The following is a 25,652-nucleotide window of genomic DNA, read 5'->3' on the forward strand; positions in this document are numbered from 1 at the left end:
ATAGAAGAGAGTCCCTGTTATTCGTTGACTCAGATAGATTAGTACTGAGTTAGCGTATTTAAGATAAACTTTCAGTTTCTTCAACTAAGCTAGGGCAAGATGTGGTGTATATGTCACACCTGACTACAGGTCGCTTTTTATGAAATTCCAAAGACTTCCAATGATTTTTGCAAAGAAGAAATCACAAAAAGTCACACCTGGCTATAAGTTGTACACAGTAATGTAAATGTCATGCTTTGATTACTTCATAGCAGTGATTATTTCTAGGGATTATAATCTAAATATCAATCTTTGTGATATATGAAAACAAAAAAACAAGATTTTTTAGCTTGTGACGAGCTTTTAACTCTAGATAACTGTCAGTAACTGTAGGTAATGGCCGATAACTATTGGTAACTCCCTGCACCAGTCAATAATGATCTGTAATGGTCAGTACAAATTGGTAAATAACTGTGGCTAGCAGTCTGTAACTGTTCTTATCAGTCGGTAATTGTCAATAATGGTCGATAAGGGTCGGTAACTGCCTGTAATAATCTGTACCAGTTGGTTACTGTCCTCAATGGTGTGCATTTGTTGGAAATGGTCTGTAACTGTCAGTAATTGTTGATTAAGGTCTGTAACCGTCACATTGAAATATCAATTAATAAGTCGCACCTGGCTATAAGTCACATGCCTGAATGTTAATGAGGTGGTTTCAAATCCTAATTATTTTCAGTAACTACAACCTGGCGTCAAAGGGATTATAATTTAACCAATAATGAAACTTTACTATATAGATCGTGGATCCAAAGAGCAGACCTAATATTTTAGGCATAAAGAGAAATCCATCTCTTAGTAGAAGACATAGTTACTAGCAACAAAAAGATCCTCACATACAAAACTTTAGAACCAATTCCAATTTCACCCACTAAGATCTTACTTGTGGTTCTTTTCTTTCTTTTCTCAAAATTAGTTTTTTCAAACTAAACTGATTTTTGAGCAAACCCTCTGCTGTTGAGGCTGTTCCGCATTTTACAAACAAATCTTCTCACCACATTTTAATATCAAATATTCAAAAACAAATATGCTAATTCATTTCTCGTGGTGGTGATGGAGGCGGCGTTCACAGTCAACTCTCAGGCCAACAGGGAGGGCCTCACGGCAGTTGGCTCCTGAGATGTGAAACACAGAAATCGGGGAAAAGGCAGCTTGCTTTTCCAGGATCGTTTTTTATTCCTAAGTTTATTTTTGCTCTAAAGGCAAAAGCATGTGACAAAGGAGCGGCTGTGCCAGCCGCAGTGCGCCCGCCCCTTCTAACGTGTAACGCAGGGGCATAAAACGATGTAAGCGCCGGCTTTAGCTTGTCATGGAAACGGCAGAGGCATTACTTTCACTCTGCCTTTGTAAATTAGCTTTGGCTGGAGGAAAACAAGCATGGGGAGGGCTGGAGTCAGATGTGTGTATCTGTGTGGATGAAAAACACGTCACTAATGGGGAAAAAAAGGTTTAGAAACAATGATTTCCTGCCTGACATAAAAAAAAACATATTAAATATTAAAGAAACTCCTCTAAACGGGGGGTGATATAACCCAGGATTACTAATTTTTACCAAACAGATGCATTGCAGATAATTTCATTACGACATGAAATATAGTTTCCTGAGTGTAAGTTACAACTTTTTTCATTCAAAATTAAGGGTGTGACTTGTACAACAATGTGCAGCAGCGCCATCTATATTTAAATATATAGCTACATATATATATTAGAAATATTATTCTTTATTGACTTTTGTTCATCTCAAAAATGTGGTACAACTTTGCTTTGAAGGAGCATCTAAAGTCCACCTCCTCGTGTTCTCTGGATAAAAAGGCCTCAGTAAGGTGCAGGAAAATGAAGAAGTGCTTGTATAAACCCATAATCTCCTTTAACTGTCATCTTCAACAAACAAATTAGCGGTGCAATGATTCAAAGATCAGACGTACTGATAATGCTACCGTTTATCAATTAATCTGAGCCGGGGCAAGAAAACTCATTAAGACGGCCACTTTAGGAATTATGTTCTGCAGGTGTGCGTGTGTTGGGGTCTTAACGCTGCATTTGTTCAGCAGACTGCCATTGTCCAGTGCAGCGTGGTCTCCAAAGTGATGAGAGGCATGATAGCACAGCCAATTAAAATGAACGTAATTACAAAGTCACCTCTTTGACTCCTGATCAGAATGAATACACACACACACTCACACACACACCTAGTGCAGGAGGAGGAGAGGTGTGGCCCTGTCAGGAAATGTTATATTTCTCAGAATGAAGTGGGAGAAGGCAAACCGACCGACCCACATTTTTCAGAATTAACGTGGGAAACCACACAGATTAACTTCACATAATCTGCGTGAATAAACTACATGTTTTGTTTAAACGCGAAACAAGCATTATCTGGATTACTGCAAATAAATAAGCTCTTTAAGTCATGTCGTGATTTAAGAACTCAGAAACATTTTTAGCTTCTGTACCTGAGAATACGGTCAGTAACAGGTGTCGCTAGTGCTCAGTAACTGTGTGAATTTTGTTAACACCTTGTACTTGTCCAGTGGTTGGTAATGGTCAGTAACTACCGCTAACGTCTGTAACTATTGGCAATGCCCTGTAACTCTGTAACAGTTTTGGTAACCGTCTATAACGGTGATTAATGGCCAGTAACTGTCTGTAACAGGCTATAGCTGTCGGTAACTGTAACCGTTGGTAATGGTCTGCAACCGTTTGTGACCATTGGTAAAAGTCTGTAACTGTCAGTAATTGTTTGTAACCTTTGGTAACTATCTGTAACCGTTGGTAACAGTCGGTAACTGTCTGTAACCGCTGGTAACAGTCGGTAACTGTAACTGTTTGTAACCGTTGGTAACAGTCGGTAACTGTCTGTAACCGTTGGTAACAGTCGGTAACTGTCTGTAACCGCTGGTAACAGTTGGTAACTGTAACTGTTTGTAACCGTTGGTGATTGTCGGTAACTGTCTGCAACGTTGGTAACAGTTGGTAATTGTTGGTTACTGTTGGTAACTGCATGTAACCATTGGTAATAGTCTGTAACCATTGGTAACTGTCAATAAGGATCAGTAACACTTCTAAACTATAAGTGTTTGTTATACTGTCTCTAGCTGTTGGTAGATGTCAGTAACTGACTGTAAGGGTCTATACTACTGCATAACTACTGTGATGAGGCTTTTCATGGTCAGTGCATGTCGTGCACTGATGGTTGCTGGACGGACAAATCCTGAGCTCAAAAACAGCATAGAGAATAATTTTCCAGCAGTTTTAGTGAAAACTGCAAAAAAAAAGAAGAAAATCCACTTAGTATTTTGCGCAGCACCTAAAAGCACACACCTGCATACAATAGCAGCCCGAACAGGAGAGAAAGAAGTGCTGCAAGGTTTCATAAAGAGGCAATTAAAGCCTTATCGTTTCCAGACTGTGTGTACGTGTGTGCATGTGTGTGTGTGTGTAAACTCAGCATACAAATCACTTTCTTCTTGGGATCCTTCTGACTAAGGTCTCTTTTAAGTTAAAGAGAACGGCTGCTTTAATTAAATTAGGCCGGAGCCGACAGCACTTCACTCAGAGAAGCTCGGACTAAGTGCCGCTACGTGCTAAGCTAACTCACATGTGCCACTGGTCGACACATTTACAGTCTGCAATACGTGGAAAACAGATGCTGTGTTCAAAATCGTACACTAACATACTACACACTCGATGAATATATACTGTCTACGATATACTATTAGTATGATTCGGATGGTGACTGTTCCTACTGAAGTATACTTCCAAGTTTACCAAGATATGCCCTGTATTTCAAACTTACAACGACAAAAACCTGAAGCACACTGAGGCTAAATATTTCCGTTCATTCTAAACCTGTGAAAGCTCTGAAAGCATTTTAGGTGAGAAAGTGAATATCAACATGTGGTCATTTGATCCATAAAACTCCCTGAAACACATTTACCTTGAAAAACATGTTTGGAAGGAATATGGAACAGCTGCTGCACAGACTGTTAAATGAAAAAGACAAAGTCAAATATACCTTATTGTATTAGATCTATTGTTTGGAAATCAAAGCATGACCATTTCCTGAAGTTTGCATGAGTGTGTGTGAGCGCGCTCAGAACACAAAGCGCTTTCTTCTTGGGGTCCTTGTGACTGAGGTCTCTTTTAAGTTAAAGGACGGTGGGTTTAATTAAATTAGGCCGGAGTGGAGAGCACTTCAGTCAGAGAAGCTCGGACTAAGTGCTGTTCTCAGGAATGCACGGGAGGTCTGAGACTCTCTGGAAGGAGTTTTTCGAGTGCACGGACTTCTATCGCCTCAACCCCAAAAAACCCAGGATGCTTGTGGGCTTAAGGCCACACACACCTGGAGGATGGGGGCAGATTAGGACCAGATTAAGATAAAGTTACCCCTTCTTCAGCCGCCATGTCATTCAAACCCCACGGCCTGGACGGCCGCTGGATAGAAGTACACGGGGCAAAAAAAAAAAAGGTTGGCTGCATTCATATAAACACACACACACACACGCACGCACACACACACACACAAAGGACTTTCTGGCCATCCTTATAAGCCCTATTAGTCCGCCATAGAGCCTCTCATAGCAGACATCAATCATGGGGGGATTAGTCAATTCCTTCCCTAAATGAGCGGCGAGGGAAACTTCCCTTCAACTCCAAAGCAGGTCTCCTTTCTTTGAGAGATTACAGAGCGATTTGTTTTCATTTTGCTCCTTCTTCCTCCTGCGTTTTTCTGTTTGACTTGCTTTTTATTTCCTCGCCGTCTCCCTCCTTCTCTCTCCCGCGCACGCAGCTTGTGAGGTAATCCTTGGCAGATAAAACTAAGGAGGACTTACCAAAGGCAGATTACAAGCGGCGCTTTGCGGAAGGCCCTTTTACACCGGCATTGAGGAGAGTGAGCCCCGACGCAGTGCTTAACTTGTGAACTCGACATGCACCCGCCAGAGGAAGAGGTGGAAAAATGATAGCCGCATTACAGTAACTGGATCAAAATATATCCCTCACAACACACGAGAGAGCGCCACGTTAGTGCACGGCTCAGAGAGGAGGAGGAATTACACCACTTTGAGTACGCACACTAGTCATACTCGATCTTTTCATACTATCGAATGTGAACGCACTACATACTTAATTTGACCTCAGACTTAGTGTGAGTAGTACGTATGCCATTTCAAACAAAGCCTATCATTTAAGGAGACACTTGTCAATAACTAATGTAGTTTGATCTGTTTGACAATGACGACATTCAAAAGCAATATGAAACGGCTGCTGTACAGACTAAAAAAAAGCTGTGAAAGTTTGTTAAGCAAATGCATTTTTCAAAAACAAGTATTTGGTGGAATAAAAAATCCCGATCTGTGCAGTACTTTGGATCTAATACCCTGTATTGTGTGATCGATTGATCAATCTTTAGATGTATTTAATGATGCACGGTGGCTTTCAAATTAGGTATCGAACATCCTCCATTCCGCTGATACATTTAACCAATATGATATATAATTGATCAATCCATAGACATCATCAAAACCCAATATTGTACAACCCTAGTGATATTAGAGTGTGATGTGCAGAGGAGAGTTAACTGAGGCATTCTTTAAGTGCTCAGACAGTGGCTGACTTCTTCCACCTTCCCTCTGGACTTGATGACAGCGATGCCCTGCAGCTCAGTCCAAACACAGGGTGCCCAATGATTGGCCCCGCAGTGCATGAGAGGAGAAGCCGGGGTCTCCTCTCTCCCACCAGATCCAATGACAGACCACTCGGAGCTGGGGAGGGTCCTCACACACTGATTTTCTCCTTGCTCCTCACTGGGATTATTCTCCTACTATTACACAGCTTATGGAGGAGGCTGGTGATGGCAAGGATTTGGCCTCTGAAACGGAGCGCTAGGAGCATCGGCTGCTAAGGCTAATGCCAGCGTCTGAAACCTGAGTAACATGGCTCCAATCTAAGAGAACTAAAATGCAGAAACCCCCTTACATAATGGATTTCATTCACAACCATTACTGTTAATCACACTATAAATGCCTGAACAATGACGATGCACCATGACACGCAGGTTTCTCCACCTGCAGACGTTTTCATTCCCACACTTTCCTCTCGGAAAGTTCACCATCAGACGAGGCAAAATTACTTTGCAGCAGATGAAACGAAAACGATAAGGACGACACACTTTGACGAGGGCAGAGATGGGAGTTGAGAGAAGACCGTCCTTGTCGCTGAACGCGTCCCTAGTTCGTCACGGTAACCCCGGGGCCCGCTCCACATGGCCGACGCACGCCTCTCCATCCGTCAACCTCGGCGAAAGCTAATTAAGGAATATCGCAGCCTTTGACGAACTCAATTAAATAATGTTAATTTATTCTAATTTCAATTTGGAGCTGGTCTGAACTGCAGGAGGGGTGGGGGCGGTGGGGGTTGGGGGGGTGAGAGAGCTGGCCTCCACTTTGATTAACATGAGTAATCACTGAAGCCGTCCCACTGATGGGAAAGAGGGAAACTGCTCTCTGCTGGACCTGATGTTGTTCTACACGTCTGAAAGGACCAAGTGCATACTTTACACTTTCACCACATTTACAACCCCAAGCTTTAATGGTTTTCAGCCTCCCAGTGACTCAATTAAGTGATTTATAACCAACATTGCACTAAAGCAGTGGTTTTCAACCTTTTCAGCCCATGACCCCCAAAATTAAGTTTCCAGAGACCGGGGACCCCCGCTGTACCTGAAAGTGGTTGAACACAGACATGAACATTAAAGAACAGTCATGTGGAGACAGGACCATCTATAAGGGAGAATAAAGGGGAGAGATTTTTGGGGTCCATCCATAAAGTCAGCAAAATGATGGTCCATTGTTCAATGAATCTGTGATAACCACATTTATTTATAATATCCACTGTTATCCAGGAAGTTAATTATTACTTGCGCCATAGTATGTAATCATCTTAAAGATGTAAATCAATGAGCAAATCAGAAATAAAATGGGTAAAAAGTGACCAAAAATGGTGGAAACGGTAGAGAAATGGCATTTTAAAAACCACAGAAATTGGTTAAAAGTAGCAAATTAGAGTGGCCAAAAACGAACAGAAAAAGCGTATACGTAAAAGTGCAAACTAGGGAACAATAATGTTAAAATTACTAATTTTCCCACATAGAATCTGTGGCCCACTTGAGATCAAGTTGCTCTGTATCTGGCGGTGGTGGTGGACTAGTGGTTAAGGACAGGTTCAAGTCTCACCTGGGCCAACACTGTGGGATGTCAAGCACGTCCCTTAACCCCCAACTGCTCCCCGGGTGCCACACCATGTGGGTGGGTTAAATGCAGAAAACAAATTTTGTATATGTGTAAAAACATATATGACAATAAATATAGGCAAAAGCCCCGATTCTTCTTCTTCTTCTAAACTAAAGACATGCACATTTATGCAGAGCACCTTCAAAAGACTGCTTTCAGATTAACATTAGGTAAACAAAGTTGTCAAGTTAAAAGGAAATGTGTCGGCCCTAAAGACTGATGGAAACATTGAGATGAAGTTCAACTTTTTTTACTTCCAGTTTAAAACTTTCCTCATCTTTGAACATCTCTGAGGTTTCTTTATATGAAAATGGGACGACAGATTGATGGAGTGGAAACCTGATGGAAATGCAGAGATCAGAGCGTGTAAGTTGCAGGCTTTGGAATAGAGAAACAAAGGGAGGATCACTGACTTTACAGCGAGAGGAAGAGATGGACTGAATCAGACCAGACACAAGCTGCTCCTGTGTTCATTTAAATTAATCCCACAGACGTTTTCATCCGCTCACACACAGGAAAGCGCAGACGTGACATGTTGGAAAGATCTATATCTGTCAGACGGAGGTGTCGCCACAGGAAACATAAAAGTATCAACTAAGAAACTCAAAGAGTCGGGTCACAAGTTACCGATGACGACAAAAATCTTTGTGACGTCGGTCAGCATGTCGAGCCTAGACGGTTTTTACTTTTTAATACCATAATACATTGTTTTCACTTGCTGATGAAACATTTCATCCAATAAACAAACAAATCATTGAAATCAAATAAATAAATTACATCAATTATTAAATTTTATGAAATAAAAATATTAATACATGCTTATAAACTAATCTAAAACCCTACATATCCATACGACACACAATTGCATCTGCCACTGTTTTTATTTCTAATTTTTTAAAATGAATTATGTTCACATAAAATAAAAGTAAAGTAAAAGAAGTAAATAAAGAAAGTGACCGAAAAAAGTGAATAAATAAATAATGAAAAATAATTATTTTCAACTGAAATAAAAGTAAAGTAAAATAAGTAAATTAGTAAATAAGAAAGAAAGAAAGAAAGAAAGAAAGAAAGAAAGAAAGAAAGAAAGAAAGAAAGAAAGAAAGAAAGAAAGAAAGAAAGAAAGAAAATAAGTGAATTACAGGTTATACTGTATATACAGTATATATATAGGTTCTAGTTTTTACTCTTCATCAGAGGAAGAAGATGAAAACAAAGAGGTCTGGATCCAGTTCAGAACCTCCAGGCTTATACATTTACATCCCTAAACACTGACCCCTGTGCTCCACTGCTCCCCTGCGCATTCACCAGTTGGCACAAAGTGCTGGTGAGGCAAGTGCACGTCCCACTGGCAAACACCCAGAGCTCAGCGCTCCTGTTAGGACTTAATGTAAATCCAATTTGTATGTATAATAAGTGTGTACATAGTAAGTGGGCGCTCGCCGTATGTCCTGTAGATGTCCTGATTCTCCACACACTGCTGCTAGAGTGGGTGTTTTAGAGCAATGACAGGGAGGAGGGAAAGTACACACATATGCATCACTTTTTTATATATATATATGAGACCGCTCTCATCATAAATTAAAAATGTATTGACCCCGGGGAATTGTTTCTTCAGGTTGGGGTAACCTGATTGGTCCAATCGAATTAAAAGTGGGAAACTATTTTGTTGTTTTTGTTGTAGTTTTGTATGTTTTAGGAGCCATTTTTTTCTTTTGTTGTATGTGTTTTTGATTATTTAGGATCTTTTTCTGTCATTTTGTGTGTTTTTGTTGTCATTTCCCATATTAGTGAAGCTATGTTTTTAAGAAAAATTACGAGCATCCTCATCAAGCGGGGGGATTCATTAATGTATTCATTTGTGTATTATCTGTATGTTTAACTCTAACCAAAAGGTTTAACCTAAAGTAATTAATTACATTATTACACTAACTCCGATCAGACAGCGAGATTAGGGAGAAAGAAAACAGTATGAATATCTTGCAATGTCTGTGCTTTTAAAGACCTAAAAATGAGCACAATTTAAAAATTCTTACATCATGGTAAAGTAGCCACGTGATCAGGAGGAGGCGGAGCTTCCTTAAACCCCACAGGGTTAATGTTGGAGTGTAACGACAGTGACCATCGCTCTGAGGCTGCACTTAAATGTGCTAAATGTAAATGAGCTCCAGTGCTAATCTCTGAGGTTGGATGTGCTTTACAAAAATAAAAAAAAGACACTTCCAGCTTCAGGCAACGTCGTAAAGTAAATGTAGAACCGGACATGGTGGCTTTCAATATATCAATTTCCATTCATATTGAGAGATTAGTCGGCCTGTGTTTATCTTGGCGCTGCACGCCAGTGTTGGAGGAAGGAATGAATCCGGACACACGGCGCACATTTGCACTCGCTGCACGTTGGTGGCGCGGTGATGATGTGTTGGTTTGGTCGTACTGGGAACATCTGCTCTTAATCCTCTCTGACTTCATACATTCAAAGGTCATCTCACGAGTGTGTGTGTCTGTGTGTGTCACAGCAGTGGTACAAATAAGAATGACAGAAGTGTGAACATGTCGTATCTATCCGTTCAATATGTCGTACATATTCGTCTGATTCAACCCTCGCTGACGTTTCATTTCTACTGTTGTTGGTCGTGAGGCTCCGTGACCCGAAGAGCCCGTTTCTTGCTATAGGCCCAATACGTAATCGTATTGGGCCTCATGAGCCACGAGGGGTCCCCAAAGCTGAGTCCTCAGCCTCATCAAAGAGAAAGAAATCCTGAATAAAGGCGAGCGTCTCTCATAAGCTGTGGTGAGTGATATCGTGGCCTAATGAAAAATTATTAATCGTTGGACAACAAAGATGCGCGCAGCGTGTGACGTCAGCCAATCGGTAATATGGGAATGATTGACAGGATTAACCCACATCCTCAAGGACTCAAATGATCCAGGCTTATTTCAGGTCCATAAAGGAGCTAAAAGGGGATCAAATAAATTACATTTATTACAAAATATTCAGGTAAATTATCATTATTATTATTATTATTATTTCATCAATAATAATACATGAGTAAAAAATAAATAAATACAAGCAAATAATATAATTATATAATAGTGTAAGCCAGAGTTTTTCAACTTTGGGGTTGCCTGGAATTTAAATAGTCACCTGAAATGTGTTTTTGATTAATTTAGGTTTTTTTCTGTCATTTTGTGTGTTTTTCTTGTCATTTCTTGAATTGGTGAAGCTATTTTGTGTATTTTTGTATGTTTTTGGAACTATTTTGTGTATTTTTGGGCATTTTTTGTTTTATTTTGTGTGCATTTTTGATTAATTTGGATTGTTTCCCATCAATTTGAAAAAACAAAAAAACAAAAAACATTACTGATCAAAAATTATATATATATATATTTAAATTATTATACTTTTTCAAATTAACACATCACACACAATAATAATGAACCAACTGTATTCTATACTTAAACTTTGTCAAATATAAATCTAGTTTAAATAAAATGCAGTATAAAATTATCTGTATTTGTAACTCATTTTAATAAACATGATCAAAAACTAATTCTAGGGGTCGCCGGGAATTTGTGATATCAGATTTTTCGAATGTTAAATGACTCATTAAATGAACTGGATCCTGTTATTATGAGAGTCAGATTGACTCGGATCCATTAAACGAAACATATTCACCAGTACGAGTTGAGGGCTTTGAAAAGCAAACCGAGGTATTAATGTTAATGTGACTATTTTTTTTTATGATTGGAGACAATTCCAGGACTGAGAGTCCCTCCTCTTCCTCTGGAGGTGGGAGCATCTCTTGGCGAAGTGCGGCCCACCACAGGCCACTGGTTTTGGGTAATTAAACTGGTTTCGGCCCCCTCACTCGCGGTCACAGCCAACTGCAGCCGGGCGATAAAGGCACTGTGCCATAATTACATGGACGTCCAGCATCACCGCCCAGATACACAAAAACAGTCAGCACCGTATGTATGTGTGTGTGTGTGTGTGTGTGTGATCGCTCTACTGTAGTTAAGCTCCTTCTGTTTAAACCCCCCCCCACACACACACACATTAACCCCGAGCAGCCAATCATTCCCGACCAGTGGTCTGCGAGAGACCATCAGCCATATAATTAGAGCCAGCCATGATTGACCTCATTTCAATAAATAAATAAACATCAACCAAAGCAGCCCAATAAACAAATACCTGCATCCAAATGAGGAGATGGAAGCGTGCAGGCGTGCAGACGGACACACCGCTGCAGACAACCTCCAGCTTCAAATCCCTTCATTACACTCAAAGTTTCAGAGGAATTAGTCTGAACATGTTTTGAAAAACTAAACCATCATAAATTACTAACACATTACACGTTAACGTGATACCAACCGATCCCAGGATGATCGCTTAAAAAAATACATGTAGATACAAATGTCTTTGGAGTCATTGTGTCAACTTTTAGCCTCAAACACACTAAATATCCCTCGATATGTGGGTGTGGCCATTTTGGAGATTTCAGCCAACCTGGTCAGGACAGGATAACTGTTCCCATAGAGAGGTTATAGTTTTAGATCTTAGTTTGATCACTACAGATTCATCCATCCACTAAACCCTAGATCCATCTATCAATCAACTAATCTATCTATCTATCCATCTATCAATCAACTAATTCATCCATCCATTCATCCATCCATCTATCAATCAACTAATTCATCTATCCATTCATCCATCTATCCATCCGCCCATTCATCTTTCAATCAACTAATTCATCCAACCATTCATCAATCTATCATCCATCCATTCATCGATCCATCCATCTATCAATCAACTAATTCATCTATCCATTCATCCATCTATCCATCCGTCCATTCATCTATCAATCAACTAATTAATTCATCCATTCATTGATCTATCCATCCATCCATTCATCGATCGATCCATCCATCCATCTATCTATCAATCAACTAATTCATCTATCCATTCATACATCTATCCATTTGTCCATTCATCTATCAATCAACTAATTCATTCATCCATTCATCGATCGATCCATCCATCCATCTATCTATCAATCAACTAATTCATCTATCCATTCATACATCTATCCATTTGTCCATTCATCTATCAATCAACTAATTCATTCATCCATTCATCGATCTATCCATCCATCCATTCATACATCTATCCATCCATCCATCTATCAATCAACTAATCAATCCATCCACCAATAAATCCATCCATCCACATAATCAATCCACCCATCAACTCATTCATCCATCCATAACTCATTCATCCATCCATCAACTAATTCATCCACCCAATGATCCATCCATCAACTAATTCATCCATCCATCCATTAACTCATTCATCCATCCATCCATGGTTGTGTTTAAACCAACAAGATGACACAGTAGGTAAAGTGTGATAATGAATAACTGTGGTAATGATGTGGTGAACCAGTCTGACCTTGAGGGAGGATGGGGTCACCTCTCTCCCCATCACTGTGCTGGGACCCATGGGTGCTGCTCGCTCCTTGTGAAGATCAGGGTGGGCTTGCGGGGTTGAAGGGCCCCTACTCTTCTGACCACTGTTCCCCACACCAGGGGCCGGACTGGAAGACCTTGACTCGTAGAACGGATTAGATCTGGAGACAGAGAATGAAATAGTGATTTTTCATTCAATCCTTCATAGGTAAAATATCATTATTAACAGTAGACCAAGAGAGAAAACCGAAACAGAAAAGGTTTGATTGAACTGAGCAGTTGCACCAGTTGGTGTAACGGTTCAACTAGTAAACATGTTATGTTGTGACAGATTTCTGAATAATGATGTCCATTCTTGATCTGAAGTGTGTTGTTATGGTATGATAACCAAACAAACAATCCTGGTTCATGTAAACACTGAGTGACTACAGTAAAGTCTTGTTTATGTTGGGTTGCTTCACAAAATATAATGATTACCAGTTACACTTACACACCTAACAAGTAAACTCTACATCATCACTTTTTCTGTGAGATAATGGTGTACATAACGAGAAAGGATCAGTAAAAATAGTAAACATCATTATCACTGAGTAATTGTATAAGCTAAAGTTACTAGTGGTACAGCTCAACTTGTGATTGTGTTATCTTGTGACTAATGCCTAAGAGTGCAGCTGATTATAATGACGGATGTTGTAAATAAACAGAAAATGAACGTATAGCAGTGTGAATTTAGCCAACTAACAATTTTTATCATAGTTTTTGTCGACTACATTTTCTTCAGGCCAAATCTGGCCCTTTGAGCATCCAATTCAGCCCCAGGAGAAAATAAAAATGACAGACAATATTTGCAGCAGCTCACAGCTTTCCTGGTGCTTATATCACATGATTGCAGTCATTTTAATGTTAAACTGTTGAAAAAAACCACAAAATTCTTACAAAATCCTTCAATTTTCCTTAAATTATTAAACGACATTTTTCTTAATTAAATATAAATTGGTTACAAAATCCAGGGAATTTAAAGTGAAGATCCTGTTGGGACTGATAACTGTCACTTACTGCTTGGATATTGTCGGTTTCTTCATATTTAGTATTTTATGTATATATTGAAATTACACATTTTCCTGAATAAAATCTGTTGCCCTTTTGAGATTAAGCTGCTCCGTATTTGGCCCCTGAACTAGGCTATGTCTAATTTTATAAATAAAACACAATACAAATAATAAATAACAATTTTACAACAAAAAATTAAACAAATACATTTACAAACAAAGAATTCATTAATTATTAAATAATAAATAAAAACTGTCCAAATTGTGTGAAAGAAAGTTTTTCTTATCAATAATTGGTCAAAGATGTTCAATGTTATGGGTCATCAGATTAAATCCATATCAGTGGGAGACTAATTGACCCTGAGGTTAAAATGACTCGATCCCAACCATCTTTGGTTTCATCTGATTAATTATTCCCACGTGGAAACGAAAGGTTTCCCGACACAAAGACGAGCACACACACAAGTGGAAAGTTGATAGAAGACGCAGGTGCAGCAAGGTCAGGAGTGTGACCTCATATCCTCAAGACCAGAGGTGGACTACTGACAGACGGGTAGACATACACACACACACACTGATACACACATACCACAGTGTTATCACTGCTTGTGGGTCTGAAAGCAAAGGCCATGGCCCCAAGACGTTCACTCAACATGCGACAAGCAGCCCTAAACAAGCAAGGACAGAGCGAGAGTGACGGAGAAGGCTGAATCTGTGTGCAAGAGAAGTTCGGAGCTCCTCCTGTGTCTCAGCACCAAACCAAGGGGAGAAGCCATGAGGAGCTTTTTACAGTCAGCGCGTCAAAGAACGGCAGTCAAAACACGGCGCTGCAATTCTGAACTCCCTATTATGCACACAAATGCACTCAGTACGCCGTCTTTGACGAACGTTAAAACAACCACATGTTCATCAGAACCACGTGAACGCCAGGCCTTGCTTTTAGGACACCTGGATGCTCGTATTTCACAATTCTCAGGAATCTATGAGAACTGGTATGTGATTGGTCAAAAATGTGACGTAGGCGTGGTTTATCGATGGTTTATTATAGTACATGTGCGCATGCTGAAGAAGCAAAAACGACCTATTGCAAACCGATAAAGTGATAGAATGTTACACTGTCACTGTCACACACTAAGTGTCACTTAGTAATATTACCTAAAAATGTAAAACAGAACAGCAAGCTAAAAATGAAAATAAAATAACCTCTTGGGAGGAAGTTAAAGGACGAGTGAAAGTTTGGAGCAACAAGGAAAGAATGAAGGAACGGAGGGAGACAAGCACAAAGAATGCAGGGGAACAACGAGGCCCTTGTTTCTGCTGAAGAGCCTCGTCTTGGTGGGGTGAAGTCGCCTCTTAGATACAGACACACACACACACACACACACACGAAACACATCAGAAAACACAAATTCTAACATGCAAAGCAGAGCATTGTCAAATAAATGCCTGCTCTATTCATAACAAGTACTGGGATCAGAGCACTCCCCTCATGGTGTGTCAGTTCAACTAGTAATCGTCATAGCTGGTGACGTAGCACGTCTGAATACTAGCACTCTGGGGCAAATTCACTAAGATCTGAAATAAAGGGTGCTAAACCAGCTGCGTCCCTAAATCCTTCGGTGATGCAGTTTCCTCACCTGCTGCAAGGAATTCATTAAGAGTGCAGCAATGATTAGTGCAGAAGTGGTGGAGACCGCCCCTATTTAAATGAGCGTTTTGCTCATTCAATGTGGACAGAAGCAGGTGGACTTCTCTGTCTGCTGCATAAACATTTAATAATGTAGAAATCTAAATAAACAAATGAATATATATAAAATACTTTAAAACCTAATGATATTTTTTCCCCTAATTTAATGTGGCTGCTCCGTCAGGTCCTGTGACTTTGCTCTGATCAGTCCATGAAAAACAGGCTGATTTGGAAACCGTCCTATTGATCTGCCATTGATCTCAGTTAATACAGCAACAAAATCTGTCAATCAGTCTGCACCATTTGAAGATGATCTACTGACCATCATCCAACAAGTCTGAGCAGCGCTGTGTCACCACTCTCATGTGTGAACATTGGTCCATCACTGCGTAAATTACGCATCTGATCAGCTGTTTTTGGCTTGATGCTCCTTCCATTAATGAGACACGAGAGTTTATTGATGGTCAAAACATGGAGAGAAAGACACAGAAGCTCACTGGAGCTGTGTGTCCAAAGCGAGGTCCGCGCACAGCATCCTCTGGCTCTCCACCACAGCGGACACACATGTACCAGACTCCACACAGGCCTCAAGCATCCAGCTTTTACTCTCCCTCACACACACTTTACTTTCTCATTCAGTGGATGTTAATATTGACTATTGTTTTATTTGAATTGTTTTCTTATACTAGAAAGGTTAACTGGTGTCTTTTTTTCTCTGCTGTGTTTTGTGTAAATATTTACCCCTAAACCTTCAGTGATGTCAAATGGTGATCATTCTAACTGGTGACAAGACAAGCCAAAACGAGTCTTTTAATGCTGTTACTCAGTGTTTGTATCAATCTAAGCCACATTTCCAGTCACAACACAAAACTAACACACTTAGTGACAGATATGCAATACAACAAATATCATTATTATCAGTGCTGCCGCAAACACTTCATGAGATATAATTACCAGTCCAAACGTAACACTTGTAGCCTTAAGTCATGCAACAAATGCATAATGCCATTAAAGTTCAGTATTTCTCTGAATATAACATTAGAGAAGGACTGTAACACACTTTATACATACAACATGTGGGGTGTATCAATTAGACTGGTGGTCATTATAACTGGTGAAGCATTGCAGAAGAACCAAGGATTTTGTCTTTACATCAACCTGAACCTCGTTTTCAGTCACAAAACATGAAAAACACACTTCAGATGACAGCTATGCATTCATCTTCATTTGTCTTTATAAGCAATATCAGAAACCAGTCACAAGTTAACGTTTTCACCAGTGGAATTGCAACACTTTTCAATCCCACTCAAGCTATTTTCCCAGTAGAAAAATGAATGTAAACATGCTTACTCGTCAAGCTCCTCCTCCTTGTTGTGGGCAGAGTCAGCGTACAGGTATTTGTTCATGTCCACCGGTCGGGCGCCTTTCTTCTCTCGGGGCTTGGCATCCACGTCCTCGGCTGGATCGTTGAACGGGTTCCCCGGCACCACCTCCGGTCCCTCCTGCTCCGTGAAAGGATTGAAGGAGTCGTCGTAGATGGACTTGTCGTTTACTCGCTGTATGACGGGCTGGGTTTCTGTTCGATCGGACCAGGAAGTAAATATTTCTCCAATAAAGTAACAAAAATAGCTTTTGATTGATGTCATTTATCATCTACACAACATGGATGTAAAGAAGGGCCTTCAAACCGTTCCCACTAAGCTGGAAGCATCAAATCACCCAAAATGTCTTAGAAGAGGCACAAGATTCAGATTTTGAACTTGAACATTTGGAAATTTGGGAAACTGGTTTTATTTTAGAAAGTCACTACTAAATGTTTCCATGAGCTTATGTTTAGTAAGTGGTTGTAAATTATTGATTTGAGAGACCTGAAGAGCAGGGACTAAAACATTCAAAAGCTTGGAAGGGCAGTTAAGGACATTTCAAAATAAAAGTGCACATACCTTTCTGATCTACATCGCTAAATGGGTTGAGGTTGTTCTCATGAAGCTTGACGTCGGGATTGTTGAGGGGATTGCATCCCATGTTGGTCGTCGTCTGCCGATCCTCGTAGTCCCGGTAGGTCAGCTTTTTTATGAACTCTGTCACCAACAAAAAGATGGTTTAACGCGAGCCGCACACGACACGCACACAGACACAACCACTGACACACACACACACACAAATAATACAGCAAAACCTGCATTTTCCAGTGAACCACGTGTGTAAAGCCCAAAGCTGGTGTATGTGAGAGAGCTGCCTGAAGTTCACAGCGCTCCCCGTACAGCAGGGGCATTGTGGGAAAATTAGTGTTGGTTACTGTTGGAGACGTGAAGAAAGCCTGGAGTTGCTATGGTGATACAGAATAAGACTCGTGCACTTCATCTTCATCATACCCAATGAGGCCAAATCTCGCCTGAAAAGAGCGTCGGAGGAGGAAACTTCTACAGCTGTGAGAAATGTTTTTGTTTTCCTAAAGCTTTGTACACTACACAAGGCTGTCCTTCAAAATAAAATCCAGCAGATGGGAATAAACTACCATGGCCAAACCCGAGAACCCTGAAAGCAGACATGGGCAACTGAAAGCCCTGGGGCCACAAACCATTCTCTGCCTAGTGACGCAAAACATACAAACTGAGAGAAAATGCACAAAATGACAACAAACATAAAAGAAATGTCCCAAAAAGCACAAAATTACTCATGACACACAAAAAAACATGGAAATACACAAGATGACTACAACAAAAGTCACCAAATTAATAGGGAATGTATACAAAATGACAAAAAATTACTCTAAAAACACAAAAAACTACACAAAATCACCCAAAAAATACACAAAATTACAAAAAATATCTACAAATTGATAGAAAAAAATTACCCTGAAAATACATAAAATCACTGAACACATAAAACAAAGACAAAACAGAAAGATACAACAAAAACACATGTTTTTGTTGTTTTCTGTATTTTCTGTGTTTTCTGTATTTTCATTTTATTTCATGAAATAAAATAATAAAATACTAAGAATGAAAAAAAAAGACAACAAAAACATATAAAACCACCACAAATAAAACAAACGGTCATTATTGTAAAAGCTGACATGATTGTTGTTAATCTGACCCTCAGATCAGATAATCACGTTTGCGAATCAGCCTGAGATCTCATGGATGAGTTTTGATTGTGAGTTTCACGTGCTCGTGTCAAAAGTTTGCAAGAACGATGCTGTGCGAGCTCGAAAAACTCAATGCGAGCATTCCTTTTACAAACCTTTGTGTCTGTTGTCACTCTGGATATCTTTCACCCATATTGTATATTTTTTGTCGTTTTGTTTAATTTAGGAGTTATTTTGTGTATTTTTGTGGTCGCTTTAATTATTTTTATGTTATTCTGTGTATGTTTGTTGTCATTTTGTGTTTGTTGTCATTTTATATATTTTTATTGTGGTTTTGTGTGTTTTTGGAGTCATTTTGTGCATTTATGCTGCCATTCAGTATGTTTTGAACCATTTTGTAAATTTTTGCTGTCCTTTGATACATTTTTCCCCCATGTTTTATTTGTTTTTATAGATACATATAGAAATATTGTATATTTTTCTGTTAAGTTGTGTAATTTTCATTTACTATGCGTTTACTTTGGGGGTCACATTGGGCCCCTGGGCCTCCAGTTGACCACGTCTGTTATAGACACTTGCTGACGTGTAATCCAATTGTGATTGATGACTTTGAACTGAAATGTAAACAGTAACAGAGTTTGGTTCACTACTAAATGCAGCAAATTAAAAAAAGGGGGTGGGAGGTTTAACGATCAAAAGAAATTAAATAATCCATCACGCCACCACGATCACAGTCACGATAGATAGAGGATTCAGGGAGGGAAGAGGGTGGAGTCAGAGGAAGAGGGCGGAGTCTTAGGATATAGGCAGAGTCAGAGAAATGAGTTGCAGATGATGAGTGGGAAGGAGGGATGAGGAAGGTGAAGGAAAGGTGGAAAAGAAAACCTTGTCCTGAAGCAGCAGGCTTAGCTGTTGCTTTGTGCGCTCGCCTGAGAACACCACCTTCATCATCATCATCATCATCATCATCCCCATGTAAGCAGCTGAGGGCATTCAGCTGGTTTACAATCTCTGCAAAGGTTCGCAAAGGGAGGAAGGGAGGAAAGAAGAGGCTGTGAGGAGGAGAAACACACGCAGTTTTTAATTCTGTTCAAAGCGCCAACGCAGGATTGCAGGTTCTCCCTCAGAGTGATGAGTCCTTTCACAGTAACGGCCAATCAGCGTTGGACTCTTCCCATTTGTGTCAGAGTGAAAATCATATTAAAATAAATGTGAGTCGGGTGAAAATTAGCATATTCTGCACAATTAATTGGAAGGATTTTAAGAAATTAGTAGCTCACATTTAGAAGTGTTTACAATTAAATGCATGCATCCATCAAATATGAAATATTTAGTAACTATTACAATTGTATTTCTACAGGTTTTTCCCCTGATTTCCACTCGTATACATAGAAATATACTGTATACAAATAAGAACTGGGCAATATAATTTGAGACTTTAATTTTCGTAATCACTGAAAAGGGACAAAAACTCAACTTATATCATGTTCACGTTGACGCTACAAATATAAATTAATAATAGTAGTTGACTAGATCAGGGGTTCTCAACCTTGGGGTCAGGACTCTATTTGGGGTCACGAGACACTGGGAAGGGGTCGCCAAATGCCTTCAAAAAACAGAATATTTTTGAACAATTTGAGCCAAATTTTGCTTTTTTTTACCCTTTTTATGCAACTACAGCAAACTTGCCATATTTTAACCTATTTTCATCACTTTTTCTTGCCATATTTTTGCTACTTTTAATGCATTTTTGCTACATTTCTCCAATTCCTGCCACTTCTCTATCAGATTTCAATATATTTTTGCAAATTTTTTCCACAGTTAGTTTGGCACCTAAGAACTCTTTCCACCACTTTTCCCACTTAATGTTGCATATGCTTACCCATTATTGTCACTTTTAACCTCTTTTCACCATATTTCAAGCTTATTTTGGCCAATTTAATCATAATCATGATTTGCCATGCCAATTATTTGTTTAAACTAATTTGTTCTACTATTAAAATTACAACCAAAACTCATTACTTGATATTTTTTCTCAAAATGGCGATACATGATCTTGATATTTTTTTTTTACCAGAAAAAGAATTATGGGTTAAATTTGCTGATACAAAATGTAACACAAGCAGAACTATTAACAAACAGCTGCACAATATTTGCCACTCTAACGGACAGCACGTGTGAGTAAGTTCTGTAGTGCGGCTTAGGACAACACTCAGCAATCCGCTTAACTGTACTTTCCATGCTGTTCTGAGAAGTAGCAAAAGCAGCGACTCCTAAAATGTGTATTTTTAATACAAAATAAGATAATATATCAATATCGCCAAGATAGAAATCTCAATATATGTTGAATCTTGATCTATTGCCCAGGCCTAGTTCCTATATATCATCTGAAAAATGTGTTCAACTGCTGCTGAAGTCTGTCGAGGCTCCAGAGCTCACTCACACGTGCTGTCTATCAGACTAAAGTAGGTCACATGTTGTGTATATGTACATTTTTTACTGTATTTATATATTTGTCTGTATATATTGTGCAGAAAGAATCCTGGTTACCTAAATATAACACACTGGGAAACATTAGTCACACACAGACACACACTGATGCTGATTGTTTGCACAGCATGAAAACGCGGTGTTATCCGTCCATGCTGGTTAGTGTTAGTGTTGCCGTCTGCCTGGCAGCTCTCTGGATGTTGGTATAGGTAGTGCTGGTGGGAGGAAGAACAGCAGAGGGGGGAGCTGTTGGCAGCTCGGCCCGGCCTGTGATTCGCGGATGCGTGCTCGCGAAGCGTGGCTGTAGGCGCTCGACGCACACACATACAAATGAGACGCAGGAGAAAGGAAGGAAAGCATGAAGCTTAACGTTGAAGAGGTGGTGCTTTTGAAAAGTTGGATTAAGCAAAGCAGGGAGCAGCAGAGGGACCCATACATTAGACCATAGAATGAATCCTTCACATGTATGTACGGAGGCATGCCCACGCCCGCTCTGCCTGGTTGGACGGGCACAGCAGCGCACACGCACTGGAGAAAGAGACCTGCAGCTGATTAAATATGGTAAATGAAGCTCATGAATTTACAAACGCTATCTTCGTGTGCGGAGGCGCTAACGTGTGCGCGATCAGCGATGCAGAAAATAAGAGAAACAAAGACAGCAACACAGGAGCAAAGTTTATGTCCCACATGATGCACAACACATGGATTGATCCACTTTAAGACTTTCAAACTTGAAATGAAATAAATAATAATAAAGCGACATGAAAAGGCAGGGCTGTTAAAGGCTGATGTTAAAGGCTGTAACTCTCTGTGATTGGTAGGATTGGTCATTGACTAATGCAGCACTTCTCAAAGTGTGTGGTGCGCCACCCTGGTGGGGAATGGAGACATGACAGGTGGGGCGCGCCAAAGAGGAGGACATTTTCTTAAAGTCCTAGTGGCATTAAAAAACAAGTTAATTATAATAGAAAATAGAGAACCCAAAGATCATTTTAATGATATGTACGGTCAAATGTTAGTAGTATAAGAGAGGGGACTGAACCATTGGCTTAATTTAAAGAAATCTTTGGGTACTCTATTTTCTAAAAAAATTGTTATATTATACGATTAGGACTTTAAATGCCTTTGTTCATTGACAAAGACCATCAGACTAAACAAAAATATTGCAAACAATGTTTGGTCATTTTCTGTATTTTTGACTACTGCACTTTCACATTTGTTTTTTATCCAGATGATTAGTTTATTTATTTGTTTTTTTATGAAATATGATGTCACTTGTTCCCTGTTAGTCCAACATGTGTTATTTGTCAGGATTATATGTGGGGGCAGAGGGTGCAGCTGGGGCTTGAAAGTTCCCCTTTGTTCAAAGGGAGGAATCCCCCAAAAAGTTCGAGAACCACTCGACGAATGGTGCAGCTTTGCTAGGTCTGTGTCCATCATGTAGATCGTACACAGAGCTGCAGACAATGCTTTATCGTCACCAAACCGGTGTTGTTGTTTGTTTCAAAGTTGATTTTGGAGACGGGAAGCCCCGCAAAAAAAGGAATTCATGTTCTGAAATGGAAAAATCTATTTTACGTATCTATTTTTTTCTCTCTTTGTTTAAAAAAGACATGGAAATGCCTCACATGCATGTTTGGGGACAATATCACGCATTTACAGGCTATTTGTCACTGCAAAACGAATGATTAAATGTCTAGAAAGTGTGACAAATGGACAAATAAGTCCAATTCTGGTAAAAAAAATTGTTAAAATCCACTGCTATGTGTAATGAATCTATCCTGTGATAAATGAATGCAGAGCTGTATGTTTATAATGTGTTGGTTCAGATTATTATGAATTTAAATGTGAAAAGGCTCTGGTACACAGACAGGTTTAACCGATGGTGTAATAGCCGAACTGGTGATGAGTTTACCTGGTGACACATGACACAAGGTTTCACAAATAATGAGATCAAACATTGCTGTGGAATTTTCTTCAAGCTTGTTTTGAACTATTTCAGGAGGTTTAAGATCCAGTAAAGAATCCAAAGAGTGAAAGACATTGAAACGAAAATGAAACAGAAAAGTTTGACGTGTTGCAGAAATGGGTATACCCTGAAAACCAATTTAGGAAATGTTGAAACAGAAAATCTGCAGCTGTAGGGATGATAAGATGATACATTCTGAACCAAAGAAAGTTTGAAGTAGTTTCAAACCCTGATGTGTTTCTACCTGTGATCTTTGCAGCCTTCTCCTCCTGGTTTATTCGGTTCTCCTCGTCCTCCTCGTTGTCTTCCTCAAAGTCGTCCAGGTTCCCGATGTCGGCCTGTTTCATGCTCATCAGGCTGGCAAGACTCTGCATGTCCTCGTCACTGCAACATATGCATGGTTCCCGGTCAGTTTTTCAAAAATATAGTTAAAAATTCACATCTCGGTTTATAAATGACCAAGCTTGATTCAGTTATTAGAGCTGAAAATCTTTGCTTGAACCCGACAAAACCCGACGGGCCCGGTCAGGTTCTGCCTATATTTCTATATTTTAGACGTGCTCTGGCTTGATGAAGACGCGGAAATAGATGCTGAGGATGTGAATGGAAGGATGGCCTCTGAAGAGTGAATAAATAATGTTTAGAAAAAACTTGATGTCGGGCTGTAACGAGTTCAGGCTTTATTCTGGTGTGGACAAGTTAGGGCGAGGGTTGGCCATCGTTTGAATTTGAATGATTCCGGTTCCGATATTTTTTTCCGATTCCGATTTACATGTCTTAAATAAGCTACCTAACCAGAGGTCTTTCTGGAGGAAATAGTCAGAACCTCTCCATAAATTTTAACTCTATGAACTATAAAGAATATCAAAGATACAATAAGGAACAACTTGTACAACCCATTCCAGTTTTCTAAGTTTGTGACGTCACAAGATAAATCGGGAAAAAAAATACCCTCGCCTCCGCTGGTATCTCCATCCATGGACTCCACCCCCAACCTGATGAAAACATTTGTGAAAGTCTGCCATTGTTTTTCACACCAAACGCAACTGTAGCGACCGCAGTCGCTACAATCGCCCATGATGAGTGACTTGAACATAGTGGTGCTTTTTGGTCAATCCTTCACTTCATCGTTCCAGTGAACAGGGTGTGTGTGTGAAGACGGGTGACAGGGGAGAGAGGGGGCTGATCTTTACCAGCACTCATCATTAACAGCGCCGCTCTTACGTTTTAAATGATCAACTTACAGAGTTACTAAAGGATGAGTTTACACAGAATGTAGGCTTATTCAAGAACTTGCCCCGGTAAATTGAGGAAGTGTACAGCCGCTGCAGCCGTCTCACTGCAACGGGAGGGAGGAGCTGCTGCCTCTGCTCTACAGACAATGACGGACAGGGCAGTTGTCACTTGAAAAATTGATATTTTTCAACTTTGAGCGACTAGTTCACGCAGGACCTCTTGAAGTCGCATCATTTACATTGATTTTGAATGTGATCTAGTCACTTCAGTTGCGTTTGGTGTAAACGCACCTTTTAGTGTGCGTCACCCCGCGGGAGACAGGGGCAGGGAAGGGGGAGGTCCATGCAAATCCATAGACACACCCCCTAAAACAGAGCCTCATTGTTTCAGACATCAGGACTATGTCCAGCCTAAGTGTGGTCACCGCAATGTTCTCTGGGAATTTGAGCAGTTTTCCTAGGTCGACCTTTAGCTGCGAGTCCCGAGATGTTGCCAACAGCCCCCTTGCTTGACTCCAGTGTTGCGGTGGCTTCTCCACAGCCCTAACAAAGGCGATGGACTGCCTAGTTGGTTGTTGGTGTTTGCTGATGGAGATTCCCGTGCTGATGACCTCTGCAATAACGCGTAGCACTTGGTCGTGGTGCCAGCGGTAACGTCCGTCTCCAAGTCACCGCGGGCAGCAGCTCAGGGTGTGCTCCAGCAATGCAGCTGGCAGAAAGGGCACAGTGGGGTCTCGATCAAGCCCCAGCAGAAGAAATTGGACGGACTTGGAAGTACATCATACACCGACTGTATGAGGAACTTAATCTGGTGTGGCTCAGATCTCCATAGCTCTGTCCACGAGACCTTCTGGTCAGCTGCCTCATCCCATCGGGTCCATACACGCTTACTGTCCTAACGCAGCGAGCTTCCTCCACCTCCGCTTGGACCTCCTTCTGGTCTTGGATTGCTCCTGAGACCAGCCCGAACGGATGCCACTGTTCCCATCAGCTCGCTGTGTCGCAACTGTGCCTCAGCCTGGTTGAATGCCTCATGAGCCTTCCACTTCCTGCTGGTTCTCACTTCTATGCCTGCCGAGGAGACTTTGATGTTGCTGGAGTCCCTATTCAGCAGCACCTCTCTTGCTTGGGTAACCATAAACTCCTCGTCAAACTACTGAAGGGCAGTTTTAGCTTGTTGTTGAACCCGTACAAGGCAATGCTTCTGAGACTTTGTGGTAGGCCCAACCACTTCTGGAGGAAAGAGCTGATCTTCCTCTCAAAGCACTCTACAGTGGTCATTGGCACGTCATAGACAGCAGTGGACAGAGGAGTCGTGGCAAAATGCCGTGCTGGTAAATGCAGGC

The 25,652-nt window shown here is 40.4% G+C and overlaps 1 protein-coding gene across 2 annotated transcripts in view; it reads right to left on the reverse strand.

The window, feature by feature from the left end:
- The window catches only part of ehbp1 (EH domain binding protein 1), a 191,881-nt gene that overhangs the window by 118,421 nt on the left and 47,808 nt on the right, over nt 1-25,652 (reverse strand). The window contains exons 7-11 of one of the 2 annotated variants that reach the window (XM_028467870.1): nt 23,316-23,455; nt 19,498-19,623; nt 17,465-17,602; nt 16,872-17,097; nt 12,769-12,946 (exon numbers count right to left, since the gene is read on the reverse strand). In XM_028467870.1, the coding sequence (XP_028323671.1) occupies nt 12,769-12,946; nt 16,872-17,097; nt 17,465-17,602; nt 19,498-19,623; nt 23,316-23,455 (808 nt within the window). The remainder of the gene's footprint in view (nt 1-12,768; nt 12,947-16,871; nt 17,098-17,464; nt 17,603-19,497; nt 19,624-23,315; nt 23,456-25,652) is intronic. The other variant, XM_028467869.1, reaches the window with a different exon arrangement.

The sequence above is a fragment of the Gouania willdenowi genome, chromosome 15, assembly GCF_900634775.1.
Source record: "Gouania willdenowi chromosome 15, fGouWil2.1, whole genome shotgun sequence".
Taxonomy (NCBI): domain Eukaryota; kingdom Metazoa; phylum Chordata; class Actinopteri; order Blenniiformes; family Gobiesocidae; genus Gouania; species Gouania willdenowi.